Raw genomic sequence first — 25,240 nt, forward strand, 5'->3', positions numbered from 1 at the left:
GTTATTTGAAAAGAGGGGGCATAGGGAGGGGTTGGTGCTACGGCCCCAGGGCTCCCCCGGACATTTGGGGGGAGATGCCCACTACCATCAGCCCAGCCCCCTTGGAGGGCAGGGAAGGGGGCCCACTCTCTGGGGCTGTCGCAGGGTGGGGTCCCCTGGGGCCATCAGCAGGGGGAGCCGGGGAGCCCATCGGAAAGAGGAAGGAAAAGGGGGGCGGGGGGATGGGGGGAATGAGAGAGAGACGTAGAGAGAGAGAAGGAGGCAGAGCTGGGAAGAGAAGCAGGGGAGTGCGGCAGAGACCTGGACGGAGAGAGGGAACGAAACAGGGCTGAGAGAAGAGAGAGAAGCTACAGGGGACTGTGGGGGGCGGGAGGGATGGATTAGACACAGACAGAGGGGAGGAAAGACAGCCGGAGAAAGGGGCCAACGGAGAGAGGGAAAAAGAGCGAATCTGAGAAAAAGGAGAGAAAGGAAATCAGCGAGAGAGGAAAACCCAAGAAAGACACGAACAGGCGGAGAGGGGGACGAAGGAGAAAGTGACTGACGGAGAGAAAGAAACGAAGGAACGAATTGGCGTGAAAAAGAGGAAGAAAGACAAGACCAAGCGGCAGATACAGCCTGCAAGGAAGGAAGGGACAAGAGAGAGAACAAGAGAGAAACAAATAAGAAAGTGACTGAGAGCGAAGAGGTTCGAGCAAGTGGCGAGTGGCGGGAGAGAGGCGAAGGAGCGAGCAAGGCGCGAGTGCAGGGAGAGAGCACAGCCATGTCGCAGGGGGGGTTCTACGATTGCGAGCGGGCCCCCCCCCGTCCCATGGCGTCAGAGCTGGGGGCACTCGGGGAGCATGAGGGCTCCATCGACCTGGCTGCCTACATTGGTGATGAGCAGCTGCTGTCGGAGCTTCTGCAGGGCCCCCCGCAGCGGGCACCGAAGAGCACCCCCTACCCGGGCTACCTGCAGGGGGAGCCCTGGGGCTACGGGGCTGCCCACAAGGGCTACGGCACCCTGGTGAAGGAGGAGCCACGGGGGGCTGAGCCCGGGCGCCGCAGTGGCTACAACCCCCTGCCCTTCCAGGTGGCACATTGCGGGCAAACGGCCATCAGCCTGCCCCCAGGGGGTGCCGGCCCGGCCCTGCGCACGCTCAAGGTAAGGTGCCCCTCACTCCCGACCCACAGCCTCCCACATCCCCCAGTGCCCCTCACTCCCGACCCACAGCCCCCAGCGCCATTCCGCTCCCCTCCCGCAGCCCTCCACACCCCCAGTGCCCCTCACTCCCGGCCCGCAGCCCCCAGCGCCATTCCGCTCCCCTCCCGCAGCCCTCCACACCCCCAGTGCCCCTCACTCCTGGCCCGCAGCCCCCAGCGCCATTCCGCTCCCCTCCCGCAGCCTCCCACACCCCCGACCCGCAGATCCCCTGGCGTCTCCCTGCTTCACACCCGCAGCCCCCCAGCACCCACCCTCTCTCCACCTGCAGCCTCCCACACCCCCCGGTGCCCCTCACTCCCGGCCCGCAGCCCCCAGCTCCATTCCGCCCCCCTCCCGCAGCCCCCCCACACCCCTCCGGTGCCCCACACTCCCGACCCGCAGATCCCTTGGCGTCTCCCTGCTTCACACCCGCAGCTCCCCCAGCACCCACCCTCTCTCCACCTGCAGCCCCCCACACCCCTCCGGTGCCCCACATTCCCGACCCGCAGATCCCCTGGCGTCTCCCTGCTTCACACCCGCAGCCCCCCAGCACCCACCCTCTCTCCACCTGCAGCCTCCCACACCCCCCGGTGCCCCTCACTCCCGGACCGCAGTCCCCAGCGCCATTCCGCTCCCCTCCCGCAGCCTCCCACACCCCCGACCCACAGATCCCCTGGTGTCTCCCTGCTTCACACCCGCAGCCCCCCAGCACCCACCCTCTCTCCACCTGCAGCCCCCCCACACCCCTCCGGTGCCCCTCACTCCCGACCTGCAGCCCGCCACAGTGCCCTTCACTCCTAACCTTCAGCTCCCTGCTAGCCCAGGCCTGGGCTCCCTCCCGAAAGCTCTGCTGGTGCCCCTCACTCCTGACCCACAGCCCCAGCTGGCCGTTTCTCTCCGCAGGGCCCCCCCTGCAGCCCGCTGCTGGCCTCGCCGGGCCCGGGGAAGGGGAAGAAGGCGGTGAACAAGGACAGCCTGGAGTACCGGCTGCGCCGGGAGCGGAACAACATCGCCGTGCGCAAGAGCCGGGACAAGGCCAAGCGGCGGGTGCTGGAGACGCAGCAGCGGGTGCTGGAGCTGGCGGCGGAGAACGAGCGGCTGCAGAGCCGGGTGGCGCAGCTGAGCCAGGAGCTCGACACGCTCCGGGCCCTTTTCCGCCAGGTGCCCGAGGCCGCCGTGCTGGGCAAGGGGCTGGGGGCCTGCAGCTGAGCCGGCCAATAAACCTGCTTACACCTCCGGGCCTGGTGATCTGTGGGGGGTGAGGTGGGGGGGCCGGTCACTGTCCCGGTGATCCGTGGGGGGCAGGGCCGGGGGGGGACAATCGCTGGTCCCCGGGGTCACTGGCCCGGTGATCCATGGGTGGCAAGGGGGAGCCAATTGCTGGCCCCCAGGGTCCCTGTGATCTGTGGGGAGGCGGGGGGCAGTGATCCCTGGCCCCCCGGGTCACCATCACAGGATGTCCCGCCCATTTTGGGAGCCCAGCACCCCATGGTCATTAGTTGCCCCCCTCCCCAGGGAAGGATGTGGGGCCGCAGGGGGCAGGCAGGAATCGGACGAGCCAAGGGCTGCAACCCCCCATTTGGAAGAAACACTGGGCTGTGGGATGTTGTGGGAAACTGAGGCAGAGACGCAGCCAGGCCAGAAGCAGGGCAGCAACCCTGGTCCAGCCACAAACGTGGGGAGGTCACCCGTATTAGGGGGCACAGATTGGCGGGGGCTGAGCAGTGGACCCTCGCAGCTTGGGGGATCCCAGTCAGGCTGGCTCACTGCCCCCCAGCCACCACCCAGACTGCTCAGGGCTTGCCCAGATCCCATCCCAGGCTCTCTCTGCTGGCCTGGGAGCGATGGGGGACCCGTGGGGCACTGGCCTGGATGCCTGGGTCCTTTGCTGTGGCCCGTCTCCCCTCCCCCGGCCGCAGGCGTTGTGCAAGGCCGGTTGGTTCAGCCCGTGGTTGGTGTCTCAACCTCCGGACCTGCCTGGGGGCGGGACAGAGACACTGTCCCCCCCCCCCCCCCAGAAGTGGAGCATCCCCCCCTGCCCTCCCCAGCGTGGGCCAAGGCCCTGCCCCCCCCCGGGCGGGGAGGTTGCACTGAATTGTGAAACAGGCCGTTACCCCGCAGCCCCCCCGGGCGTTTCCATGGGGCCGGTTTGCGAAACTCCCGGTCTCGGTCTCGCCACCCACAGGGTGGAGCTGAGAGATCCCCTCCCCCACTCCCTGTGCGCCCCCCTCCCCCGCCCCTTGTGCGCCTTCCCCCGCCACCTGTATGCCCCCCTGCTGCACCCCCCACCCCAATGAGGGAAACCCTCACCCTCTGCACTCCCCTCCCCCACCATCTCTCCATCCCACTCCCAGACCCCCTCTCTAACCCACCAGACCCCACCCCCCTCCCAGAGCTGAGGAGAGAACCCAGGAGTCTGGGCGCCCAGCCCCCACCCCGTGGCAGCACTGGGAACAGACCACACGGGGACGCTGCGCTGGTACTTTCGGACCCATTCAGTTTATAACTCAGTAACTGTCCCCCTCCCCAGGCCTCTGCTGGCTGCTCCAGGCACTCAGGACAGGCCTGTAGGTCCTACGTAAACAACAAGTCCCCATGAAGAAACGGCCAGTGGTGTAGCCCATGCGGGGGGTGGGGCACAGAAAGTTGTGTCAGGCCTATGTCAGCAGATGTCACCGTGGTGGCTGGCATGGAATGGGTCGCCCTGGGGCCTCGGCAACCCCCGCCGGGCACCTGGCTGGCTGATGCAATTATGTGTAGGTCCTACGTAAACAGACTCACTTATTGTAGGTCCTATGACAATGGAAGTCACCTGAGGACAGCGATGTTCATCCTGAGGTAAGGCGGGGAGGGATTTGCCATGGGATCTTTGTGCCTTCCCCACAGCTGCCAACTTCTTGTAGGTCTTACATCAACAGGCCAACTTACTGTAGGACCCACATAAACAGAAGTCCTCTTGATGAAATTGAGGCTCATCCAGCCACACTGGGGGAGGGGTTGTCACAGAGACCCCTGCTGGTGATGCATTGCAGGTGCGACATAAACAGGCCACCTTATTGGTAAGTCCGACATAAACCGCTTCAGCGGAATGGAGACTGGTGAGCAGATGTGGGGGGTTTTCACCCCCCTGCACAGAACGGGAAGGGGGTCCCTGGCACGGTGCAGGGGGCAGCCCCAGCCACCTACTCCTGCCCAGCAGTGGCCGCCAGCTGGCAGTAGAAGTGGGCGGCGAAGTCCGGGTCGACCTGCTCCAGCCGGGCCAGGAAGTGGTTGCGCTCCGGCTCGCTCCAGCCCCGGAACCACTGGTCCCAGAGGCGCAGCTGGCACTGGAAGAGGGAGGGGGGTGGGGCAGGAGCCCCAGAGAGGCTCAGCGCCTCCAGCCCCTCCAGCAGGGGGCGCAGCTTGCCAGGCACAGCCTTGGCCAGCAGGTCACGCAGGAAGTGCTGGCGCTGGGGTGGTGCCCAGCCCGAGAACCAGTGCAGGACACAACGCATCTCCTGGGCCGCCCCGTGCGCCGGCAGGGGGCGCCCCGCCATCTGGGGAGAGAAGGGTCAGCGCCTGGGTCAGTGCCCCGCCTTCCTGGAGATAGCCCCGCCCCGGTGCTGTTAGCCCCGCCCCCCTGGGCACAGCCCCGCCCCGGTGCTGTTAGCCCCGCCCTCCTGGGCACAGCCCCGCCCCGGTGCTGTTAGCCCCGCCCCCCTGGGCACAGCCCCGCCCCGGTGCTGTTAGCCCTGAGCCCGGACACAGCCCCGCCCCGCCCCGCCCGGGGTAACCCCGTCCCAGTGTTGTTAGCCGCGCCCTGGGGCAGAGAGGGGGAGGGGCGGGGCCCGAGTGGGGCAGAGCCCAGCCGGGGCAGATCTCAGTCCTCACCCGGGTCCACACCGCGATCGCCAGGCGCCTCCACGCGCAGCCCCAGGCCAAGCCTCGTTTTCACCCTGGCCCCCTCCGCGGGTGATGGGCGGAAGTATCCGAGCATTTCCGGAGCGGCCCGAGCGCACGCTTGTTTCCTTCGCCTGTCGGCGGAAATAACCGAGCGCGTTCGAACGGTTGTCGTCGGGCGCATGCGCAATGACGAAGCCGAGTCGGCGCCGGACGTGCTCGATGTTTTCCGAGTGTGGACGGACGCATCCAAGCGCTGCTGGACCTCACTTCCGGGTCCCGAGCCTCTACCCGGAAGCTCCCGAGGAGTGACGGAAAGTCCCGAAGTCCACTTCCGGGTGCGCGCCGGTGCCGGCGCAGCCCGAAGTGTGGCCGAAAAGACCCGAAGAGCCGAGACGGGCACTTCCGGGTAAGCGAAGGTCGCCGAGCGGCGCCGGAAAGAGCCGAAGGCGCACGAGGGGCGGCCCGGAGGCGGCCGAGCGGCTCCGGAAAGAGCCGACGCGCGGCCGGAAGTTGCCGAGCGGGCCCGGGCCGGGCGAGGGAGGAGGCCGGTAGCGGCGCCACACAAGATGGCGGACGGGGAGGAGGTGACTCTGGACGGGAGGCCGCTGCAGGCGCTGCGGGTCGCCGACCTGAAGGCGGCCCTGCAGCAGCGCGGCCTGGCCAAGAGCGGCCAGAAGAGCGCGCTCATCAAGCGGCTCCGCGGGGTGAGGCGCGGGACGCAGTGCGCATGCGCAGGGGGACCCCCGCTCCCCGCCCGGCACAGGGCCCCGGGGCCCCGGAGGGAAGCCAGCGCGCATGCGCGGGGATCCCACCCTCGCACGGGCGGGGGGCGCGGAAAAGGGGAGCCCGGGGGGCGCAAGGGTGGGGGGAGGCCCGGGGTAGAGCCAACTGCCACCAGCAGGGGGGGCGGGGCTTGGGGAGATCTCCCTGCCCCCAGCAACGGGGGGGCGGGGCTTGGGGAGATCCCATTGCCGGCGCCAATGGGGAGCAGGACTTGGGGAGATCCCACTACTCCCACCAACGGGGGGGCGGGGCTTGGGAAGATCCCACTGCTGTCAGAAACTTGGGGGTGGGACCTGGGGAGATCCCACTGCCCCTATTAAGTGGGGGCAAGACTTGTGGAGATCTCACCCCCCCCACCAAGAGCCAGGGTTTTGGTGAGATTCCACTGGCACCACCAGCGGCAAGGTGGGGCTTGGGGAGATCCCACTTCTGACTCCAATGGGAAGCAGGGTTTGGGGAGATTCCATTGCTACCACAAATGAGGGGTTGAGGCTTGGGGAGATCCCACTGCTACCACCAATGGCGGAGGGCTTGGGAAGATCACACTGCCGCTGTCCTCAGGGAGCGTGGGGCTTGGGGTATCCCCTTGCCACCACAAACCACAGAGGTGAGGCTTGGGGGGATCCTCTTGCTACCACAAATTCTGTAGGACGGTGAGGCTTGGGGAAATCCCTCAGTTACCACCAATGTTGGGTGGCAGGGCTTCATGTGGATGTTGTGTTGGACAGTTCATGGTTGGTAGAGTTGTGGTTGAGGGACACAGTCGGTTTGGTTGGAGGGTGAATGTTGTGCTAGCACTTGATGTTGGATTATTGTTGAATGACATGATGGGATTGTATTAGATGATGGATGTTGAGTTGGGTTGCGTCTGAGATATCATAGAATATCACGGTTGGAAGGGACCTCAGGAGGTCATCTAGTCCAACCCCCTGCTCAAAGCAGGACCAATCCCCAACTAAATCATCCCAGCCAGGGCTTTGTCAAGCCTGACCTTAAAAACTTCTAAGGAAGGAGATTCCACCACCTCCCTAGGTAACGCATTCCAGTGCTTCACCACCCTCCTCGTGAAAAAGTTTTTCCCAATATCCAACCTAAACATCCCCCACTGCAACTTGAGACCATTATTCCTTGTTCTGTCATCTCCTACCACTGAGATATATGGTGGAATAGGTCAGATGGCAACTGTTGTGTTGGGCATTCAACACTGGGTTGAGTTGTTGGGTTACAAGATGGAATTGGATTGGATGGTGGTGGTTGCATTGGGCAGCCATTGTTGGGTTGGTTTGTAGTTGAATTGGGCCATGGAATTGGATTGGGCGGTGCTGGTTGGGTTGGGCAGCTGACGCTGGGTTGTAGTTGAGTGTGTGGTGGAATTGGATTGGGGGGGGGGGGGGGTTGGGTTGGGCATCCAATGTTGGTTTGTTTTGTAGTTGGTTTGGGCGGTGGAACTGGACTGGGGGGTGGTAGCTGTCCAACCCAACCGATGTTGCGCTGTGTTGTAGTTGAGTTGTGCGGTGGAATTGGATTGGGTGGTGGTTGTGTTCAGAAGATTAGTTTACGTGTATCCACCTCATCTGGGTCGAGTGACTAGTCCAGTGCCCTGGGGTTTTCCAGCTGGGAGTAGAAATTGGTGATGGAATCTGGCGTTTTGTCTGATGCAGTTTTGTTTGCTTACCAAGAACGTACATAATCTTGTTTCTCTGAATGCAGGAAGAGTCCAACACCAGCAGCTGGTTTCTGTGCTCACTGTCCTGAGCTTGCTTTTAGTTTTCTCTTCAGGCCATGTTACTGTGCTTCCAATCTGTCTGCTTGGCTTTTTCCCTCTGTCCATGTCTCTCTCTTGCTTGTGCTGAATCTAGTCTTCCCACACTCTGATCCACACATACCTCTGTGTCTGAGTTGTTTGTATTCATGAGTGGCCTTGGAGACTCCTACTGTTACCTTGTGCTAAGCCTGAATGAAGGACAGCTTTTCATCTCATTGATAATAATGGGCTCTGAACCCAGTCTGTAACAGAGCACTGACCTGGGTGGGGTTGGATGGCCACTCTTGTGTTGTTCTGTTGGGTTGATGATTTGGCAGGCGCGGACATGGGCAGCAGATGGACTGAGGTGGGCTGAAGCTAGATGGGTGAGTTGAAAGGTGGCTTTTGAGTGGGATGCATGGGGATGTTGGCGGATTGAGCATGACTGACACGTGTTGTGTCAAGGTGGAGTTGGTTTGGATGGCGGATGTCCTGGGACGATCCAGGAATGTGGCAGAGACTGTTCAGAGTCTGGTGCGATGGTGGATTTTCAGAGCTATATAGCTAGGTCTGTGGCTTGTGGAGGGTCAGTGGGTTGGATGGCAAACACTGAGTTGGTCAGCCCATGGGCATTGTGTTGAGAGAGTCGATTGGGGGTCTTGGGTTGTGGGGTGGGTTAGAGAGTAGACATTGCTTGGGTAGGGTTGAGTCAAGCCTTGAATGTAGGCTTGATGGGATGACTGCTGAGTTGGAGGGGCTGCGAACGGACATTGGGTGGGAAGGTGGTCGTTGGGGTGGGCGTAGCTGGGTTGGGTCAAGTCACGGATGAAGGCTGGGGGGAGGACGTGGCTTTGGAAGAGTGGGGAGATGGTGTTGGGTCAGGCTGCGGAGGCTCTGTGCAGTTCGGCGGGCTGTGGCGGTGCATTGAGGGAGTTGGGTTGTGGATGGGATAAAAGAGAGCACTTGGATGGTTGTGTTGGGTCACACGTGTGAGGGTCAGGCTCAGCTGGGCGGGGGCAGGCCCTGTGTGTAGGGTTGGGATAGGAGGACTTGGAGGAGCTGGGGAGTGGAGGCTGGGCTGGGGGGCCAGGGCTGGGGGCCCCTTTGGCATCAGGGATCCGTCTCTGAGCTCGGTGTCTCTCCACCCCAGGCCCTGATGCTTGAGAACCTCCAGAAGCACTCAACCCTGCACGCCACCTTCCAGCCTAACTCCCAGGTGAGGCCCGTCACGAGTACCGGGGGGCCTGAGTGCAGGTGCAGGCAGCACAAGGGCTCTTCTGTCACCCCAGCCACCGCCAGCCCACAGTGAGGGCGAGGAGCTGTTCCTTCTTCTAGCCCTGCCTCTAACCACTAGAACCCACTGCCTTCCCAGAGCCAGGAGAGAGCCCAGGAATCCTTGCTCCCAGCCCCTCCCCCCCGCCCTAACCCCCTAACCACTAGAGCCAACTGCCTTCCCAGAGCCGGGAGAGAGCCCAGGAGTCCTGGCTCCCAGCCCCCCCACCCTAACCACCAGAGCCCATTGCCTTCCTAGTGCCAGGAGAGAGCCCAGGAGTCCTGCCTCCCAGCCCCACCCCCACTCTAACTACCATCCCTCCACAGAGCAAGGGATGGAACCCAGGCATCCTGCCCCCTCACCCTCTCATCTCCCTGCAGATCGGCGAGGAAATGAGCCAGAACAGCTTCATCAAGCAATACCTGGAGAAGCAGCACGAGCTGCTGCAGCAGCGGCTGCAGAGGGAGGCGCGGGAGGCAGCCGAGCTGGAGGGTGAGTGTGGGGAGGGGCCCAGTCCCTAGTATCTGTGTCCAGGGACCCTGGTCCTTCTCAGCCTGCGTGTGGGCACCGGGCACGTTTGATTGGCTGGAATTTGCCTCAGCATTCAGCCAGTGGGCATGAGGCTTCTTCAGAACCCAAGCCACCAGGTGAGGTGGAAATGGGTGCCTTTGATTGGCTGACTGCAGAGGGGGTGTCAGCCAATGGCAGGGCTGCTGCCAGGTTTGCATCTCTGGGTCTGCCCAGTACTACCTGCATCCTTCCATGTTTCTGTTACTGGAGCGAGCTTTGCCCTCTGCATCTGGAGCCGGTGGCTGACTGGACTCTAGAACCCTGGGATCTAGAACAGCATGTTCTGGAGCTGGTGTTCTGGAGTGGGATTCTGGAATGACTGGTCTGGAATCTAGAAAACCTAGCACTGTGACTGGTTTAGAACATGCAGCCCCAGTCCAGGATTCGATGCAGAAGGGTGTGTGGGACCCAGAAAGCTAAGGTGATCTAGAACCTCGCTCTCCCCAGGGGCATGTCATTGCCTCTGCTCATGAGCTCTCTTTGCCACAGTAACCAAGCATTTTAAAATCAGGGGGTCTAGACCGAGACACCTAGAACATTGCTTGGGTCCAGACCCCTCAGTGCACTCTTTCAAACCATATACAGCAGAGATCTAGAATGCTGTCTGCTCCAGATAAGGGTTTCGAGAGACCAGGTTACCAGTCTAGAACCTAGACCACTTTAGATCCACGGCACTCGGATAGTTTTGGGGTGAACACCGGCTCTCATGATCCTTTGCTATCTGGATGCGAGATCTGGTCCGGGGGGGTCAAACCACTGCAGATGCAGAAACCTCACTGCCTGAGGAGATAGAAAAGTGGAGAGGCAGCAAGAATGGAGAAGGAAGGTGCTGGGTCTCGAACAGGTGGGTTCTGGCTCAGAAGGAACGAGGTCCTAGATCACGGGGTGGTGGGTTCTGTCCAAGCTTGGCATGGCCTCTAGAACGGGCACACATCTAGACTTCCCTGGTGGGATCTAGATTCAACAGAGTGGGCCTGGCCTGGGGATCCAGAAGGGAGAGGTTTTGGATCGGGGGTGGTGCAAAGGTCTAGAGCAGGATGCAGGCTGGACTCCAGGCCCAGCCCCTTGAGCTGATGGTTCCCTGTCATTTCCCAGCCTCTGGGAAGAGCTACCCCATCTCCCGGGAGAGAAACGACTCCGACGAGGAGGGGACCAGGAGGCAGGAGCGCCGCTCCACCAGAGTCAGGCAGGTCAGTGCTGCAGCATACAGCAAGGGGGCGCTGGGCCGCAGAGAGCAGGGCAGGGGCTCACCAGGGGGGCTGGGCTGCAGGGAGCGGAGCGGGTGCAGCAGGGGGCGCCAGGCTGCAGGGAGCGGGGCGGGTGAAGCAGGGTGCGCTGGACTGCAGGGAGCTGAAGCGGGTGCCGTGCTGTGGGGAGCGGGAGGAAGACGGGGCGCTGTGCTGGAGAGTGTTGGGGGCGCTGTGCTGGAGGGTGTGGGGGACGCTGTGCTGTGGGGAGTGGAGGCGACAGAGGGTGCTGTGCTGCAGGGGGCCAGCAGGGAGCGTCCTCTATCAGCCACTCCCCTTCTTTCCCAGGCCAGAGCTGCCAAGGCCCCGGAGGGTACCCAGGCCGTGGGGCTGGAGGAGCGGGAGGCGACCCCAAGGGGCCGGAGGAGTGCGCCACGGCCCGCCCTGAAGCTGGAGGAGGAAGAGGAGGAGGAGGAAGAGGAGGAGGAGGAGGAAGACGACGATGAGGAGGAGGAAGAGGAGGACGAGGAGGAGGAGGAGGAGGAAGCAAAGGATCCAGAGGGGAAGGAGTCTTCCCGAGGGATGGGGGAAGCCTGGCCCCCAGGCCCTCAGGCAAGCAGCTCACCCCAGGAAATCAGGGGGTCCTGGCAGGAAAAGGGGGGGCTCATGGCCCCAACACTCCAACAGACAAGAGTGCCCAGATCCCCAGCACCCCAGGAAGTGGGGGGGGCCCAGATCTCCAGCACCCCAGGAAGTGGGGGGGCCTGAGGCCCAGGGAATGGGGGGCCCCAGATTACCAGGGCCCCAAGGAAGGGGGTCAGCCCAGGTTCTGATGCCCCTGGAGACAGAGGGGCCCGGAGGTCCTGAGTCCCAGGAAAGGGGGGTGACCAGGCCCTCGGAACCCCAGGGAAGTTGGACAGCTGTGACTCCAGCCCCCCAGGAGAAGGGGGAGCCCAGCCCACCGGCCCCTCAGGAGAAGGGGGAGTCCAGCTTGCCAGATCCCCAGGAAAAGGGGGAGTGCAGCCCAATGGTCCCCCAGAAGGAGGAGGAGCCCAGCCTGCCGTCCCCCCACGAGAAGGGGGAGCCCAGCCTGCCGTCCCCCCACGAGAAGGGGGAGCCCAGCCTGCCCTCCCCCCACGAGAAGGGGGAGGCCAGCCCGACGGCCCCCCAGGCAAAAGGGGAGGCCAGCCCACCGTCCCCCCAGGCAAAAGAGGAGGCCAGCCCACCGTCCCCACAGGCAAAAGGGGAGGCCAGCCCACCGTTCCCCCAGGCAAAAGGGGAGGCCAGCCCGACGGTCCACCAGGAGAAGGGGCAGCCCAGCCTGATGGCCCCCCAGCTGAAGGATTCCCCAGAGAAGAAGGGAGCAGCTGGGGTCCAGGATGACAAGGGGGCCCCCCAGGAGGAGGCAGAGGGGCCCCCTGAGATCTCACAGGAACGGGGGGCATCTGCAACCCCCGGCTCCCCAACCCCTCCCCAGCTGTCAGAAGGGGAGGCACCGATGGTGCCTCCTGGGGAGGATGAGCCACCTCCCCCACTGCTGACCAAGGAGGCCCCCCCCAGTCAGAAAAGGCCGTCAGGGGCCCACCCAGCATCACCTTCCCCTCCCCCTCAGCGCCGGCGGAGGGGTGGGTCCAACTCAGACTCCGACTCAGACTCCACCTCCTCCGGGTCCCACTCCAGCCGCTCCGAGTCGCCCACCAGGAAGCGCCAGGCCTCGCGCTCCAGCTCCAGCAGCAGCAGGAAGGTGAGCCCCAAGCCACCTGCCCTGCTCCCTGTGCGATCTAGAACCCAAACCTATGCTAGAGCCATGTCCTGGAGGGCTAGGCCTGTTCCAGACCCAGTTTTGGTGTTCTAGATCCCCCTCCCCACCAGCTCCTGCTCCGTGTGCAATCTAGAACCCAACCCTATACCAGAGCCATGTTCTGGAGCGCTAGGCCAATTCCAGACCCAGTCTTGGTGTTCTAGATCGCAACCCCCCATTATAGACCCAAAAGATGCCCCGTCCCTCCGTGGTCTAGCTCTGGGCCCCATTCCTGCTCCCCTTCCTGGGGTGCTGGGCTCGCTCCAGGTGGGCGTTCTAGACTCTAGTCAAGCCCTGACTGAGAAGGAGCCAGAATTTACCAATGTACATTGCCAAAGAGCCACAGTAATACGTCAGCAGCCCCCCCATGAGCTCCCAGCGCCTCCCGTCCACCAACAGCCCCACTGATCAGCTCCTCCCCCTACCTCCCAGTCAGCTGTTTTGTGGCATGCAGGAGGCTCGCGGGGGGGAGGAGCGAGGGCACAGCAGGCTATGGGGAGGGGGCGGGAAGGGGTGGAGTGGGGGCAGGGCCTGTGGCAGAGCCAGGGGTTGAGCAGTGAGCACCCCCGCAGCACACTGGAAAGTTGGCGCCTGTAGCTCCAGCCCCGGAGTCGGTGCCTAGACAAGGAGTCGCACAGTAACTTCTGAAGAGCCGCATGTGGCTCCGGAGCCCCAGGTTGGCCACCCCTGCCCCAGACCCTGCAGGGCACTTGCCTCTCTAGGCCTCTGCTCCAGAATCCACGTGGATCCTGCCTCTGTCGCTGGCTATTAGTGACCATAACACAGAGAAGTTGAACATCACAGGGGGGCGCCCCCACAGTAGCATCTACATTCAGAAAGGGATTGATAGCAACGGAGGCAGCTGGTGACCCGGAAATTCAGAGGACCAGGGTGAAATGCCTGCAAACTGCAGGGAGAGTCAGAGAGGCTCAAATTTCAGAAATCCTCCAAATTACAAATAGTCAGGGGAGGAGGTGGGGAGAGGCCAAAGGCGAGTCAGAGAGGAGCTGACCCCCAGCAGGGCCAGAGGAGCCACTTGCAAGAGACACCCAGTGTCACAGCAGGAGTGGCCGGAAGCCCGTTGGAAGCAGGGAATCTGGCACTAAAGGAGCCCAAGGCCGTGGCAGAGATGCGCTCTCGGCATCGCTCCTCGCTGCCCGGCCACAGGTCAATTCCCACCTCCCCCCCCAGCTGTTCTCTGGGGGTGACGGGGCTGAGGATGCGGAGCGCGGTGATGAATTAACCTAGCGTAATGCCCCAGGCCCAGGGCTTTGTGCTAGGGAACCGGCCTCGCGCCCAGCAGGCTGGCACCTCGCTCCTGTGATGCCTGTTTCTCCTGGCAGTGCTGGGCCCGGGCTGAAGTTCGGTGCCTGGCTAAACTCTAGCCATGGGCTGTGAGAAGGGAAATCTCCCTCGCCAGGCTCTGGCGATCCATGGAGGGGGCCCACGACTGCGGCGCCATGGGCGGGGTGGGGAGGGGCAGAGAGCCTGGGCCAAGGTCCCTCCCCAAGGGCTCCTAGCCCAGCGAGTGGGGGCAGGGGGAAGGTCTCTCCTGGGTCAGTGCGCTGGACCCACGCGAGAGATCTCGGAGCTGCGGTTTGTTCCCGGCAAACAGCCACTCACCATGCAGCCGCCCTCAGAAAAGCTCCTGGCGCATTAGAAGAGAGAACGAGACAGGAAATCTCATCCTACCCCTGTCTGAATCCCTGGGCGCCCAGTGCCCACCCCTGGCATCCCGCACGCACAGATCCAGGGCACTGGGAGAAAGGCCAGAAGCAGGCTGTGGGGGCTGGAGTGGGCTCCGTGTGAGGAGAGATGGCAAAGCCGGGGCCTGCTCAGGAGGGAGAAGGGGTGACCGTGGGGCCACGGCAGAGGGCTGGGGCGGAGACTGTGACTAGGGCTGACACAAACTGGAGGGCTCATGAACATGCAGCAGGTTTCCAGCAGGCAGGATTTCAGTTAACCTGTGGAACTCACTGCCAGGGGATGGGTTGAGGCCAGAAGTAGAAGGGGGTTTGACACACAAGGAGCCACATTCCTAGAGGCCGGGTCCAGCAATGGCCATTGGCCAAGCTGGTCAGGGACGCAGCCCCCTACGCCGGGTGGCTGCAAAGCTTGGGCTGCCAGGAGCTGGGTGGCTCGCTCAATGATTGCCCTCTTCTGGCCAGTCGGACACAGGGTCCTGGGTGAGAGGGATCCAGTTCTTAAGTTCCAGGGCCTTTGATGTTCTAGACCCTGAGGACATCTTCCCCCCCCAGTTCTGTTCAGACCCCAACCCTCTCCAAACCCTACACCCTGGTTACAGATCCAGCTGGTGGTTCTAGATCCTAAGCGAGTTCTCAAGCCCCAAGGAGCCAGACTCCTGCTCCCCATCGGGTCGATGCTCTAGATCCGGCTCTAGGTCTCCTCCCCCTGTTCCAGATCACACCTGGCGGTGGGGGGCAGCCGGGGTCAATGCCTCACTAAAGCTCTCTCTGTTTATTTGGATGCCCCAGTCGCACAGCCCTGACGCCTTGTGGGCTGGCCCCAGTTCCCCACGCACCAAAGAACCCTCCCCGGCAGGACAGCAGGAGGCGCCAGAGAGTCCCATGGCAGAGGGCAGACCGGCCCCCTTGCCCCCACCGGCCCCCCAGAGACGCCCCAGCCACGGGCACCGGCACAGCCCGTTGTCGCAGCAGGTATGAGAGAGAGGGGCACGGGGCCTTTTCCTCGGGGGGCAGGGAATGGGGTACCGGGGGGAATGGGGCATGGGGCATTTCCCTTCCAGGGGGCGTGACTGGCTGGGGGGGATGGGGCTTTTCCTCTCTGGGGGTGCTGGCCCAGCTCCGGCCCCGGGGCCAGAGGGGGGACAGGCTGGCTGGGGGGCAGGCCTGGGACCCCTCTAACACAGGCCCCTCCTCTGCCTCTCCCCACAGGGCAGCTCAGAGACCCCGGGGGGCCCAGCCAGGGCAGTGCCCACGGGGGACCCACCGCGCCAGGCAGAGCAGAGGCAGCCTACGAAGTAAGTGTCCAGGCTCAGACGCCTGGGTCCCTGAGCCTGCAGGGAGGGGCTGGGATGGGACATCGGGGGAGGGGCGGGCTGGGACGCCTGGGTCCCTGAGCCTGTGGGGAGGGGCTGCACTAGGCCATGCTAGTGGCCAGCCGCTGTGCAGGCTGGAGATGGGGGAGGGGCTGAGGGGGCGGGGCTGTGAGCTGAGGGGGCTGTTGATGGGGGAGGGGCTGTGAGCCGGGGGGGGGTCTGAGGGGGCGGGGCTGTGAGCTGAGGGGGGCCTGAGGGGACGGGGCTCTGAGCGGGGGGGTCTGAGGGGACCGTTGATGGGGGAGGGGCTGTGAGCCGGGGGGGGGGGGGTTGAGGGGGCAGGGCTGTGAGTGGGGGGGGCGTTGATGGGGGAGGGGCTCTGAGCGGAGGGGGCTGTTGATGGGGGAGGGGCTGTGAGCCGGGGGGGGGTCTGAGGGGGCGGAGCTCTGAGCGGGGGAGCGTTGATGGGGGAGGGGCTCTGAGCGGAGGGGGCTGTTGATGGGGGAGGGGCTGTGAGCCGGGGGGGGTCTGAGGGGGCCGTTGATGGGGGAGGGGCTGTGAGCGGGGGGGGTCTGAGGGGGCGGGGCTGTGAGCGGGGGGGCGTTGATGGGGGAGGGGCTCTGAGCGGGGGGGTCTGAGGGGGCTGTTGATGGGGGCGGGGCTGTGAGCCGGGGGGGGGTCTGAGGGGGCGGGGCTCTGAGCGGGGGGGCGTTGATGGGGGAGGGGCTCTGAGCGGGGGGGTCTGAGGGGGCCGTTGATGGGGGAGGGGCTGTGAGCCGGGGGGGGTCTGAGGGGGCGGGGCTGTGAGCCGGGGGAGCGTTGATGGGGGCGGGGCTGTGAGACGGGGGGGCTGAGGGGGCGGGGCTCTGAGCGGGGGAGCGTTGATGGGGCGGGGCTGTGAGACGGGGGGGGTTGAGGGGGCGGGGCTGTGAGCCGGGGGGGCCTGAGGGGGCGGGGCTCTGAGCGGGGGAGCGTTGATGGGGGCGGGGCTGTGAGCCGGGGGGGTCTGAGGGGCGGGGTTATGAGCGGGGGGGCCGTTGATGGGGGAGGGGCTGTTGAGGGGCGGGGGGGCTCCGGGGGGCTGCGGCGGTCCCGCCCCCGCGCGGGGGCTGCTGGGTAGCGGTAAAATGGCCGCCCCGCCCGCTCGCCGCCCGCCGCTGCCCCGGCCCGGTCCGCAGCCCTGAGTCGCCATCGCCGCCGCCATGCCGGGCCCCCGGGCCCGCGGGTGAGACCCGCCCCCGCCCCCATAGCCCGCCCCCCCGGCCCGCGCGCCGCCCCCCATTCATTGCCGGCCCCTCCCTGCTGCGCCCCCCCATTCATTGCCGGCTTCCGGCCCGGCGCGTGCCCCTCCCCCCATTCATTCCCTCCCAGCCCCCACGTGCGGCCCGGCCCCCCCGCGCGGGGTCTCCCTCCCCGCCCCCTCCCCGCCGCGGCTGGGCTGGGCTGAGCTGGCGGGGGAGGGAGGTTGGGGTGTTTGCAGGGGGCGGGGGGATGTGGGGGAGGGTGTTTCCAAGCTGTGCTTTGGGGGGGCGGGGGGTGAAGGATGCAGGAGGGAGTGGGGGCAGGCCAGAAGTAAAGGGCCCTGGGATGTGGGGAGCTCTGGGGGTGCAGGAGGTGGAGGGAAGGGGGTGGGAGTGAAAGGCCTTCGGCGTGAAGGGGCTGGGGGTATGGGGGGGCTGGGAGTGAAGGATCTGGGGTGTGAGGAGCTCTGGGGGAGTGAAGGGGCTGGAGATGTGGGGGGCAGGGAGTGAAGGGGTTCTGGGGATGTGGGGGGCGAAGGGGCTGGGGATGGGGGAGTGAAGGTTCTGGGGTGTGAGGAGCTCTGGGGGTGAAGGGGTGCTGGGGATGGGGGGGCTGGAAGTGAAGGGGCGCTGGGGTGCGGGATGCTCTGGGGGTGCAGGAGGTGGGGGAAGGGGGCGAGAGTGAAAGGCCTCAGGCGTCGGGGGCAGGCAGTGAAGGGGCTCTGGGGTTGTGGGGGGCTGGGGATGGGGGGAGTGAAGACTCTGGGGTGCAAGGAGCTCTGGGGGTGAAGGGGTGCTGGGGATGGGGGGACTGGAAGTGAAGGGGCGCTGGGGTGCGGGATGCTCTGGGAGTATGCGGGGGCCGGGGGTGAAAGCTCTGGGGTGCAAGGAGCTCTGGGGGTGAAGGGGCGGGGGGGGCCGGAGGTGAAGGGGCTCTGGGGTGAAGGGGCTCGGGATGTAAGGGGAGGGCCAAAAGTGAAGGGGCAAGGAGCTCTGGGGGTGAAGGGTATGGGGACTGGAAGTGAAGGGGCTCTGGGGTGCAGGGTGCTCTGGGGGTGAAGGAGGTGCGGGGAGTTCTGGGGGTATGGGGTGGGGTGAAGGGGCTCTGGGGGGAAGGGCTTGGGGTGGGGGGAAGGGCTTGGGGGGGGCCGGGAGTGAAGGGGCTAGGAGTATGGGGGAGCAGGGGTGTAGGGGCTTGGGGTAGCGGGGAGCATTGGGGGGTGAAGGGACACTGGGATGAGGGGAGGCTGGGGGTGAAGGGCCTGGGGGTGAAGGGTAGGGGCTCTGGGGGTGATGGGGCACTGGGGGTGAAGGGATGTAGGGCACCCACCCCCCAGTAACCCCCCATTTCCTCCCAGTAACCAGGAGGAGAAGGAGGAGGTGCCTATGGAGTTGGAGCCCCACCAGGCCGGCGCCAGCCCCCCGGCCGGCCTCCCTGCTCAGCCCCCCGGCCCTGACGAGCGCCCCGACGGGGGCCCCGAGGACGAGGAGAGGAAAGAGGTAGCATGGCGGGGCGCCCCATGGCATGGTGGGCAGGTGGGGGTCCCGGGGGGGTAGCTCAGCCAGCAAGGGGCAGGGCATGGGTTGGGGGGCGCCAATGGGGAGGACTTTGCTGGCAAAACCAGGGTGGGGGAGGGGTCTGCCCCCCTTCCAAGGCATTTGGGGGAGGTCTCCCCCACTTCCAGAGCTGCTCACAGTGGAGGAGACGGGGGGCTGGGATAAGCCCGCATGCGCTGCCAGCCAATTTGGGGGTGCTCTCCTGGGCACCCCCTGCCATGGGAGGGTTTCCAGAACCCCCTCTAGAGCCAGCCAAGCCTCCCCCTGGCCCCCCGTTCGCTGTAGTTTGGGGACACAGGGCCTGGGGGGCTGCGGGGGCGGTGGTTGGTTCTGCAGAATGTCGCCTTGTCACGAGGTCCATCTTTCCCGAGCTCCACCCCAGTCCTTGGTGCTCCCCCCGCCCCGGCTGGGGGCACCCCCTCTCCCAGAGCCGCCTCCGGGGACGGGCAGGACCCCCCACGGCCCCCCCAATCCCCCGTTGACCTTCTCCTCTGGACTCCTCTGTTCTGATCCACGTTTTTAAAGAGCATCCGGCCCAGCGGGCGCACGCGCCAGAGAGATGCGGAGAGAGAGACAGAGAGCGGGCGGGGGGAGGGAAGCATGAACCCTGGCATCCAGGCGGTCCAAGCTCCCAGCCGCGGGGGGCCCCTGGAGACACTGCTCCCGCGCAGCTCCGCTGGGATGTCATCTGCATGTGGGGCCGGGGGACCTGCTGCTCATGAACCTTGGCCCCTGGGGTCTCCAGGCTGATGGACTGTCCAAGGACCTGGGGGTCATCTCCAGGCCCCCAAGGTCACTGATAGCCCTGGGGGTCTCCAGGCTGGTGGATTCACTGCAAACCCCTCTGTTACTGACCTGCGCCCCCGAAGGGTCGGTGCTGCCAGGAGCCTCCGCCGCTCCTGGGACTCTCTCCAAGGACCTCCGGCCCCGGGCGTCTCCGCTGCTCCTGGGACTCCTTCCAAGGACCTCCGGCCCCCGGGCGTCTGTTCTGGCCCCAAGGGTCTCCGCTGCTCCTAGGACTCTCTCCAAGGACCTCCAGCCCCTAGACGTCTCCTCCGGCCCTCGGGGTCTCTGTTGCTCATGGGACTCGACACCCGGGGGCAGAACTCAGCTGCTCAAGGAATGAGCTCTGAAGACTTTCACCTTCTGGGGGTCCCTGCAGCTCTCATGAGTCATTCCAAGGATCTCCAGCCCCTGGGGTCTCATTTGCTCTCAGACCATGCTAGGACCTCCAGCCCCCAGGAATCTCCAGCTCTGGGGTCTCCATTGCTCTCAGACCATGTGAGGATCTCCACTCCTGGGGTTCTCCTTGATTCCAGGCGTCTCCGTTGCTCGCAGACTCGCTTGAAGGATCTCCAGCTCCTGGGGTTCTCCTCCCCTGGGGAGTCTCCACTGTTCTCAGGACTATGCCAGGACGTCCGGGACCTGCGGTGTCTGCTGCTCTTGCGACTCGCTCCAGGACCTCCAGCCCCTGGGTGTCTCCTCCAGTCCCCGGGGACAGAACTTGTCTGCTCAAGGGATGAGCTCTGAAGATCTTCATCTCCAGGGAATCCCTGCAACTCTCAGGGGTTGCTCCAAGGACCTCCTGCCCCTGGGGTTCTCCTCCACCCCGCTCGGGACTTGCTCCAAGGACCTCCTGCCCCTGGGGTTCTCCTCCACCCCGCTCGGGACTTGCTCCAAGGATCTCCTGCCCCTGGGGTTCTCCTCCACCCCGCTCGGGACTTGCTCCAAGGATCTCCTGCCCCTGGGGTTCTCCTCCACCCCGGGGGTCTCCGTTGCTCTCAGGACTTGCTCCAAGGACCTCCAGCCCCGGGGGCCCGCTCTCTTGGGACTCTCCACCCAGCCCCCCGCCGGCGGGCGGCTCCCACCTTTGCCCTCTCTCCTCCGGGACGCCAGCCAGCGCTAGGTTCCTCCGCCACCACCACCTTGTCTCTTGCCGCCCCGCCCCGCCCCTCCAAACCTGGGAGGGTGCATTGCGATTGGACCGGCCGTTGCCTAGATACCCTGGGCACTGCGGTGCGATTGGCCGACGAAGGACGCCCCAGGTGTGAGATGGTACCTGGCGCCTCTGGCTGCACCTTTATTTCTTCTTGTCTCTTTGGTTTCCTTACGTTCTTTAAAGGCAAAGGAGGTTTTTGGTTAAACTCTTTGTGTGGAGTTTTTTGGGGGAGGGGCCCAGCCTCCAAGGTGTTAATGGATCTGTGGGGCAGCAGGGTCCCCAGCTCCCTCTTTGGGGTTTGAGCTTTCCAGGAATAAATCCAGGGGGGCAGCGTGGGGCGTGGAGGTTCGGGGGGCAGAGTTGGGTCACAGGGCTCACAGAGAGCAGGGTGGGGCCAGCAGCTTGTGGGGGGATGGTGGGGGGCAGCGTGAGGGATCGGGCTTATGGGGGGGCAGTGGGGGGATGGGTCATGGGGGGCAGAGTGTCGTGTTGGGGGGCAGTGTAGGGGGATGGCGGGGGCAGTGTATCAGATGGGGGCAGTTTGTGGGGATGGTGGGGTCAGTGAGGGGGACTGGGGTCATGGGGGGGCAGTGAGGGGGATCGGGGTCGAGGGAAATGGGGGGGTCAGGGTCATGGGGGACAGTGTGTGGGGTTGGCAGGGGGCAGTGAGGAGGTCAGGGTCGTGGGGGGCAGTGTGTGGCGTTGGCAGGAGGCAGTGAGGGGGTCAGGGTCATGGGGGCAGTGTGTGGGGTTGGCGGGGGGCAGTGAGGGGGTCAGGGTCATGGGCAGTGTGTGGGATTGGCAGGGGGCAGTGAGGGGAATCGGGGTCATGGGGGGCAGTGTGTGGGGCTGGCTCTGGGGTAGACCCCCTTTCCCAGGACTCTGAGCCCTAGCTGTGCCCTGTTGCTAGGGGGGAGGGTGCCCCGTTATTCCTGGACTGTCTGAGAACCCCCCGTCTCCCAGCCCGTTGGCCTCATCTGAGCCACTTGCGCCCCCCACCCCAGCGGGTCTGGGGGCCGCTGCCCCACGGAGAGGTGCTGACTGGCCCCCTCCCCCTGTGTGGGGCTCTCTCCCCTCCTCTGTCTCGTTCCCTCTCTCTGCAGGCTGCGGCGCAGCACAAAGCCTTCAAGAGGAAGATCTCCGTTGTGTGTAAGTGACGTCCCGAGGCCGGGCCCCCCCGAGATCTGGATGGGTTCCTAGGACCCCTGACTCCATAGGTGCCCGTGGGTCAGGGATGGGCTCGCGGGGCAGTGGGATTGGCCATGGGGGAGGGGCACTCGGTCCCTACCCCACGTGCTGATTGGCTGTAGGATTGTGTGTGTGTGGAGGGGTGGAATAGGGGGTGCCCCTGGATATTAGGGGTGGTCCTTGTGGGTATCCCCATCCTATGCTCTGATTGGCTGTTAGGGCTGGGGGTGGCCCAGGGGTAGGGCTGTGGCCCCATGTTGTGCTCTGATTGGCTGTTGGGTTGCAGCAGCGGCCAAGGGGGCAGCAGCGGGGAACAGTGACACGGAGGGCAGCCAGTCGGGAGGGCGCAAGCGGCGCTGGGGGGCCAGCACGGCCACCACCCAGAAGAAGCCGTCCATCAGCATCACCACCGAGTCGCTTAAGGTATGGGGGGACCCTGCCCTGGACACCTGGGTCCCTTTCCTTCTTCCAGCCTCTGCCCATGGGGGGACACACTCCATCCCCAGATGCCTGGATCCCTCGCCTCCACTCTCCCCGCCGGAGGGTTGGTGCAGTGGGCACTAGGTAGTGTCCCCGGACTCCTGGGTCCCATGGCTCTCCCTGGCTCTCCCTACTGGGTGATTGGTGTGGTGGGCTCTAGGTGGTATCCCTGGACACCTGGGACCCATTTCTCTCCTGGTGCCCACAGAGCCTGATCCCCGAGATGAAGCCGGTGGCGGGGCAGGAGGCGGTGGTGGATCTTCACGCCGACGACTCCCGCATCTCGGAGGACGAGGGGGAGCGCCACGGGGAGCCGCCCGCCCATGAGAAGGGGCTCAAGATCTGCCGGACGGTAACGCAGGTATGGGGGAGCCAGAGAGTCCTGCACTGCCATCCCGGATGCTGGGCTCCCATTTCCCCTTGCCGGGGCGACATTGTCCCATTCTCCACATGCTCACTCTCTCCTGCGGCAGGTGGTGCCAGCCGAGGGGCAGGAGAACGGGCAGGGCGAGGAGGAGGAGGAGGAGGAGAAGGAGCCCGAGGAAGAGCAGCCCGAGGCCCCACAGGTCACAGCAGAGTTACCGCTGCCCCCGCCTGTGGAGCATGAAGTCAAGAAAGGTCAGGACTCGGGTGGGGGGCGAGGCCAGGCTGACCTGGGGGAGTGATGGTGGCTAGGCGGGGGGGCTGGGGGCACCTGGAATGGGGGACTGGGCTGGGGGAGCGTGAGTTGTGGGGTCTTGGAATGGGGGTGGAGGCTGGGATGGGCTGGGGGGCAAGGCCGGACGAGGCTCCAGGCAGTGTGGGAGGCTGGGGGTGCCTGGAGTGCAGGGCAAGGCCGGGCTGTGGGGTAGTGTGTGGGGCTGGGGGGTTCACAGGAATCAGTGGGGGAAGCAGAGACCATGGGAGTGGGCTAGGGGGGCGTGACTCAGGGGTCAGGGAGGCATTTGAGGGGCTGGGGGAGTCGGGGGCTCCCCCATGGCTACCTGACCCCTCTCTGCCCCCCGCAGTGACACTCAGTGACACCCTGACGCGCCGCTCCATCAGCCAGCAGCGCTCGGGCGTCTCCATCACCATCGATGACCCTGTGCGCACGGCCCAGCTCCCGTCGCCCCCCCCGCGCCAAGCCCAGCCCCATTGTGCATATCTGCAACCTGGTGAGTGGGGGCTGAACCCGGGCCTGGCTCTGCTGCGCCCTGCCCAGTCGGTTCCCGGCTCCGGGCCTGGCTCTGCCGCACCCTGCCCAGTCAGCGCCCAGCTCCGGGCCTGGCCAGGCCTGGCTCTGCTGGAGTGAACGGGGCAGGGGCTGCTGGCCCGGAAAGGCCAGGCTCAGGCTGCTCCGGAGAGGTGGGAGCCCTGCTCTGTCTGCCACTGCCTGGCGTTACCCCGCTCAGCCCACCCCTCTCCTGCAGGTGCGGCCCTTCACGCTGGGCCAGTTGAAGGAGCTGCTGGGCCGGACGGGGACACTAGTGGAAGAAGCCTTCTGGATCGACAAGATCAAATCACACTGCTACGTCACAGTGAGTGTGTGTCCGTCTGTCCCTCCCTGCCGCGGGTCAGTCCCCACCGCCCCTGCTCCATCTCTCTCTCCCCCGCAGTACTCCACGGTGGAGGAGGCTGTGCTGACCCGCAACGCCCTGCACGGGGTGAAATGGCCCCAGTCCAACCCCAAGTTCCTGTCCGCTGACTTCGCCGAGCAGGATGAGGTACCAGCTGCTGGCAGGGCGGGTTGTTGGGGGGCACCACGCCCACTCTGATCCCTTCCCCTCAGCTGGATTACCCCATGGGGCTCTGTCAGGGGGAGGAGTTTGGGGGGTCAGGGCTAGTTTGCAGGGGATCGTTGGGGAGCTGGGAGGAGTTTGGGGGGATCAGGGAGTGTCAGGGCACTGAGGATTTTGGGGCAATTGGGGTGGGGCTGGGGGGTTGTTGGGAGTTTGGGGGGGAGCAGGGGCAACCTCTGACCCCCTCTCTCCCCTCAGCTGGACTTCCACCGGGGGCTGCTGCCAGAGCGGGTGGTGGAAGCAGCAGCGGCGGCCCCGGGGGCCGGGCCAGCCGGAGGGCGCGGGGGCCGGCGCTCAGCCCCCCGGGAGCGCTCGCGGGAGCCGGAGCGGGCGGTGCGGGAGCAGTGGGCGGAGCGGGAGCGCGAGATGGAGCGGCGGGAGCGCACACGGGCCGAGCGCGAGTGGGACCGCGACAAGGTGCGCGAGGGGCCCCGCTCCCGTTCCCGCGAGCGCCGCCGCAAGGAGCCGCCCAAGGCCAAGGAGAAGAAGGGCGAGAAGAAAGGTACTGGGGTGGGGGCGAGGCGGGGCGATGGGGGATGGCCAGGGATGTGGGGGTGGGGCCTGGGGAATTGGAGGGCAGGGCTGGGGCCGCACCTGGGGGTGCGACCCTGCTGAGCCCCCTGACCCCTTGACACCCTGCCCCCCCCCCCTCAGAAAAGGCCCCGGAGGAGCCCCCTGCCAAGCTGCTGGACGATCTCTTCCGCAAGACCAAGGCCGCCCCCTGTATCTACTGGCTGCCCCTGACCGACACCCAGGTGAGCGTGGGGGGTCGCCCGGCTCCTTGCCCCTGCTCAGTGAGGGAGCTGGTGCCACAGGGCAAGGAGGCTGGGGGGGCTCTGGGGCGGGGCTGGCCGGGGCTCCCCAGCCTGGCACTCACCCCATCTCTCTCAGTTCGTGCAGAAGCAGGCTGAGCGGGCAGCCCGGGCGCGGGAGCGCGAGCGGCGCCGCAAGGAGCTGGAGGAGGAGGAGTTGCGCCAGCGGGAGCGGAGCCGCCAGGCCGAGCGGGACAAGCGACGGGAGCACAGCCGGGAGCGGGGGGCCGGGGGCGCCCCGGGGGGGGCAGGCGGTGCTGAGCGGGGGGGCCGGGAGCGACGGGAGGCCAAGAGGCACAGCCGGAGCCGGAGCCGCAGCACCCCAGTGAGGGACCGCGGGGGGCGCCGCTGAGGCCCCGTTGGCCAGCTGTGGGGGAGGCAGGCCCAGCCCCCCATGGGGCCACCCTGGGGCTCTACCGGGGGCTGCTGGATTACTGAGTCGGATAATTCTGCCTCCCCCGGGCAGATCCACCTTCTCCCGCTGCCCCCCCGGGGCAGATTATCCCCCCGAACCCCATTAATTTGTATTTTATTTTGGGACAAATGTTTTTTTATTCTGCTGTCGCTGGGAATCGAGAGGAATAAAAGCCGGAGTTAGTTTCATACGCGAGGGGTGTGTGTGATTCCTGGGGGGCCAAGCGCCAGGATTGTGGCCCCTGGGTGGCTCTTTGGGGTCGCCCCCAAAGTACAGCCAGCCCCCCACAAAACCTACTCAGTGCCCTGCCCCTGCTCTGCTGTGGGGCTGTTCCCAGGACCAGCGGAAGAAGTGAGTGGGTGCTTGGGGGAAAATCAACCAAATCCCT

General features: G+C 65.4%; 3 protein-coding genes across 3 annotated transcripts; 2 read left to right on the forward strand and 1 right to left on the reverse strand.

Moving 5' to 3' along the window:
- The first annotated feature begins 238 nt into the window (after positions 1 to 238).
- On the forward strand, positions 239 to 2,420 carry CEBPE (CCAAT enhancer binding protein epsilon). The gene is made up of 2 exons (XM_027827755.3): positions 239 to 1,144; positions 2,087 to 2,420. Exons 1-2 carry the CDS (start codon positions 764 to 766, stop codon positions 2,390 to 2,392), a joined length of 687 nt encoding a protein of 228 aa, XP_027683556.2. The 5' UTR covers positions 239 to 763; the 3' UTR covers positions 2,393 to 2,420.
- Positions 2,421 to 3,663: 1,243 nt separating this feature from the next.
- Positions 3,664 to 5,195, reverse strand: C13H14orf119 (chromosome 13 C14orf119 homolog). The gene is made up of 2 exons (XM_007065417.4): positions 5,054 to 5,195; positions 3,664 to 4,719 (listed from the first exon to the last, which is right to left on the reverse strand). Exon 2 carries the CDS (start codon positions 4,717 to 4,719, stop codon positions 4,366 to 4,368), a length of 354 nt encoding a protein of 117 aa, XP_007065479.1. The 5' UTR covers positions 5,054 to 5,195; the 3' UTR covers positions 3,664 to 4,365.
- A 5,262-nt stretch (positions 5,196 to 10,457) lies between these two features.
- Positions 10,458 to 25,042, forward strand: ACIN1 (apoptotic chromatin condensation inducer 1). The gene is given in 17 exon segments (XM_037915600.2): positions 10,458 to 10,625; positions 10,971 to 11,354; positions 11,356 to 12,366; positions 14,919 to 15,101; positions 15,339 to 15,424; positions 18,042 to 18,183; positions 21,283 to 21,328; positions 21,654 to 21,790; positions 22,056 to 22,208; positions 22,321 to 22,465; positions 22,855 to 22,955; positions 22,957 to 23,001; positions 23,257 to 23,364; positions 23,443 to 23,550; positions 23,824 to 24,127; positions 24,280 to 24,380; positions 24,517 to 25,042. Coding segments are annotated over 17 exon segments (3,480 nt in total). The 5' UTR covers positions 10,458 to 10,472; the 3' UTR covers positions 24,790 to 25,042.
- The last annotated feature ends 198 nt before the right edge of the window (positions 25,043 to 25,240 follow it).

This window comes from Chelonia mydas, chromosome 13 (genome assembly GCF_015237465.2).
Source record: "Chelonia mydas isolate rCheMyd1 chromosome 13, rCheMyd1.pri.v2, whole genome shotgun sequence".
Lineage (NCBI taxonomy): Eukaryota > Metazoa > Chordata > Testudines > Cheloniidae > Chelonia > Chelonia mydas.

Excerpts from the sequence above, each read along its gene's own strand:
- C13H14orf119 (XM_007065417.4), bottom strand. The coding sequence starts at position 4,719 with ATGGCGGGGCGCCCCCTGCCGGCGCACGGGGCGGCCCAGGAGATGCGT.
- CEBPE (XM_027827755.3), top strand. The coding sequence starts at position 764 with ATGTCGCAGGGGGGGTTCTACGATTGCGAGCGGGCCCCCCCCCGTCCC. Across the intron at positions 1,145-2,086 it reads CGGCCCTGCGCACGCTCAAG|GGCCCCCCCTGCAGCCCGCT; the intron begins GTAAGGTGCCCC and ends TTCTCTCCGCAG.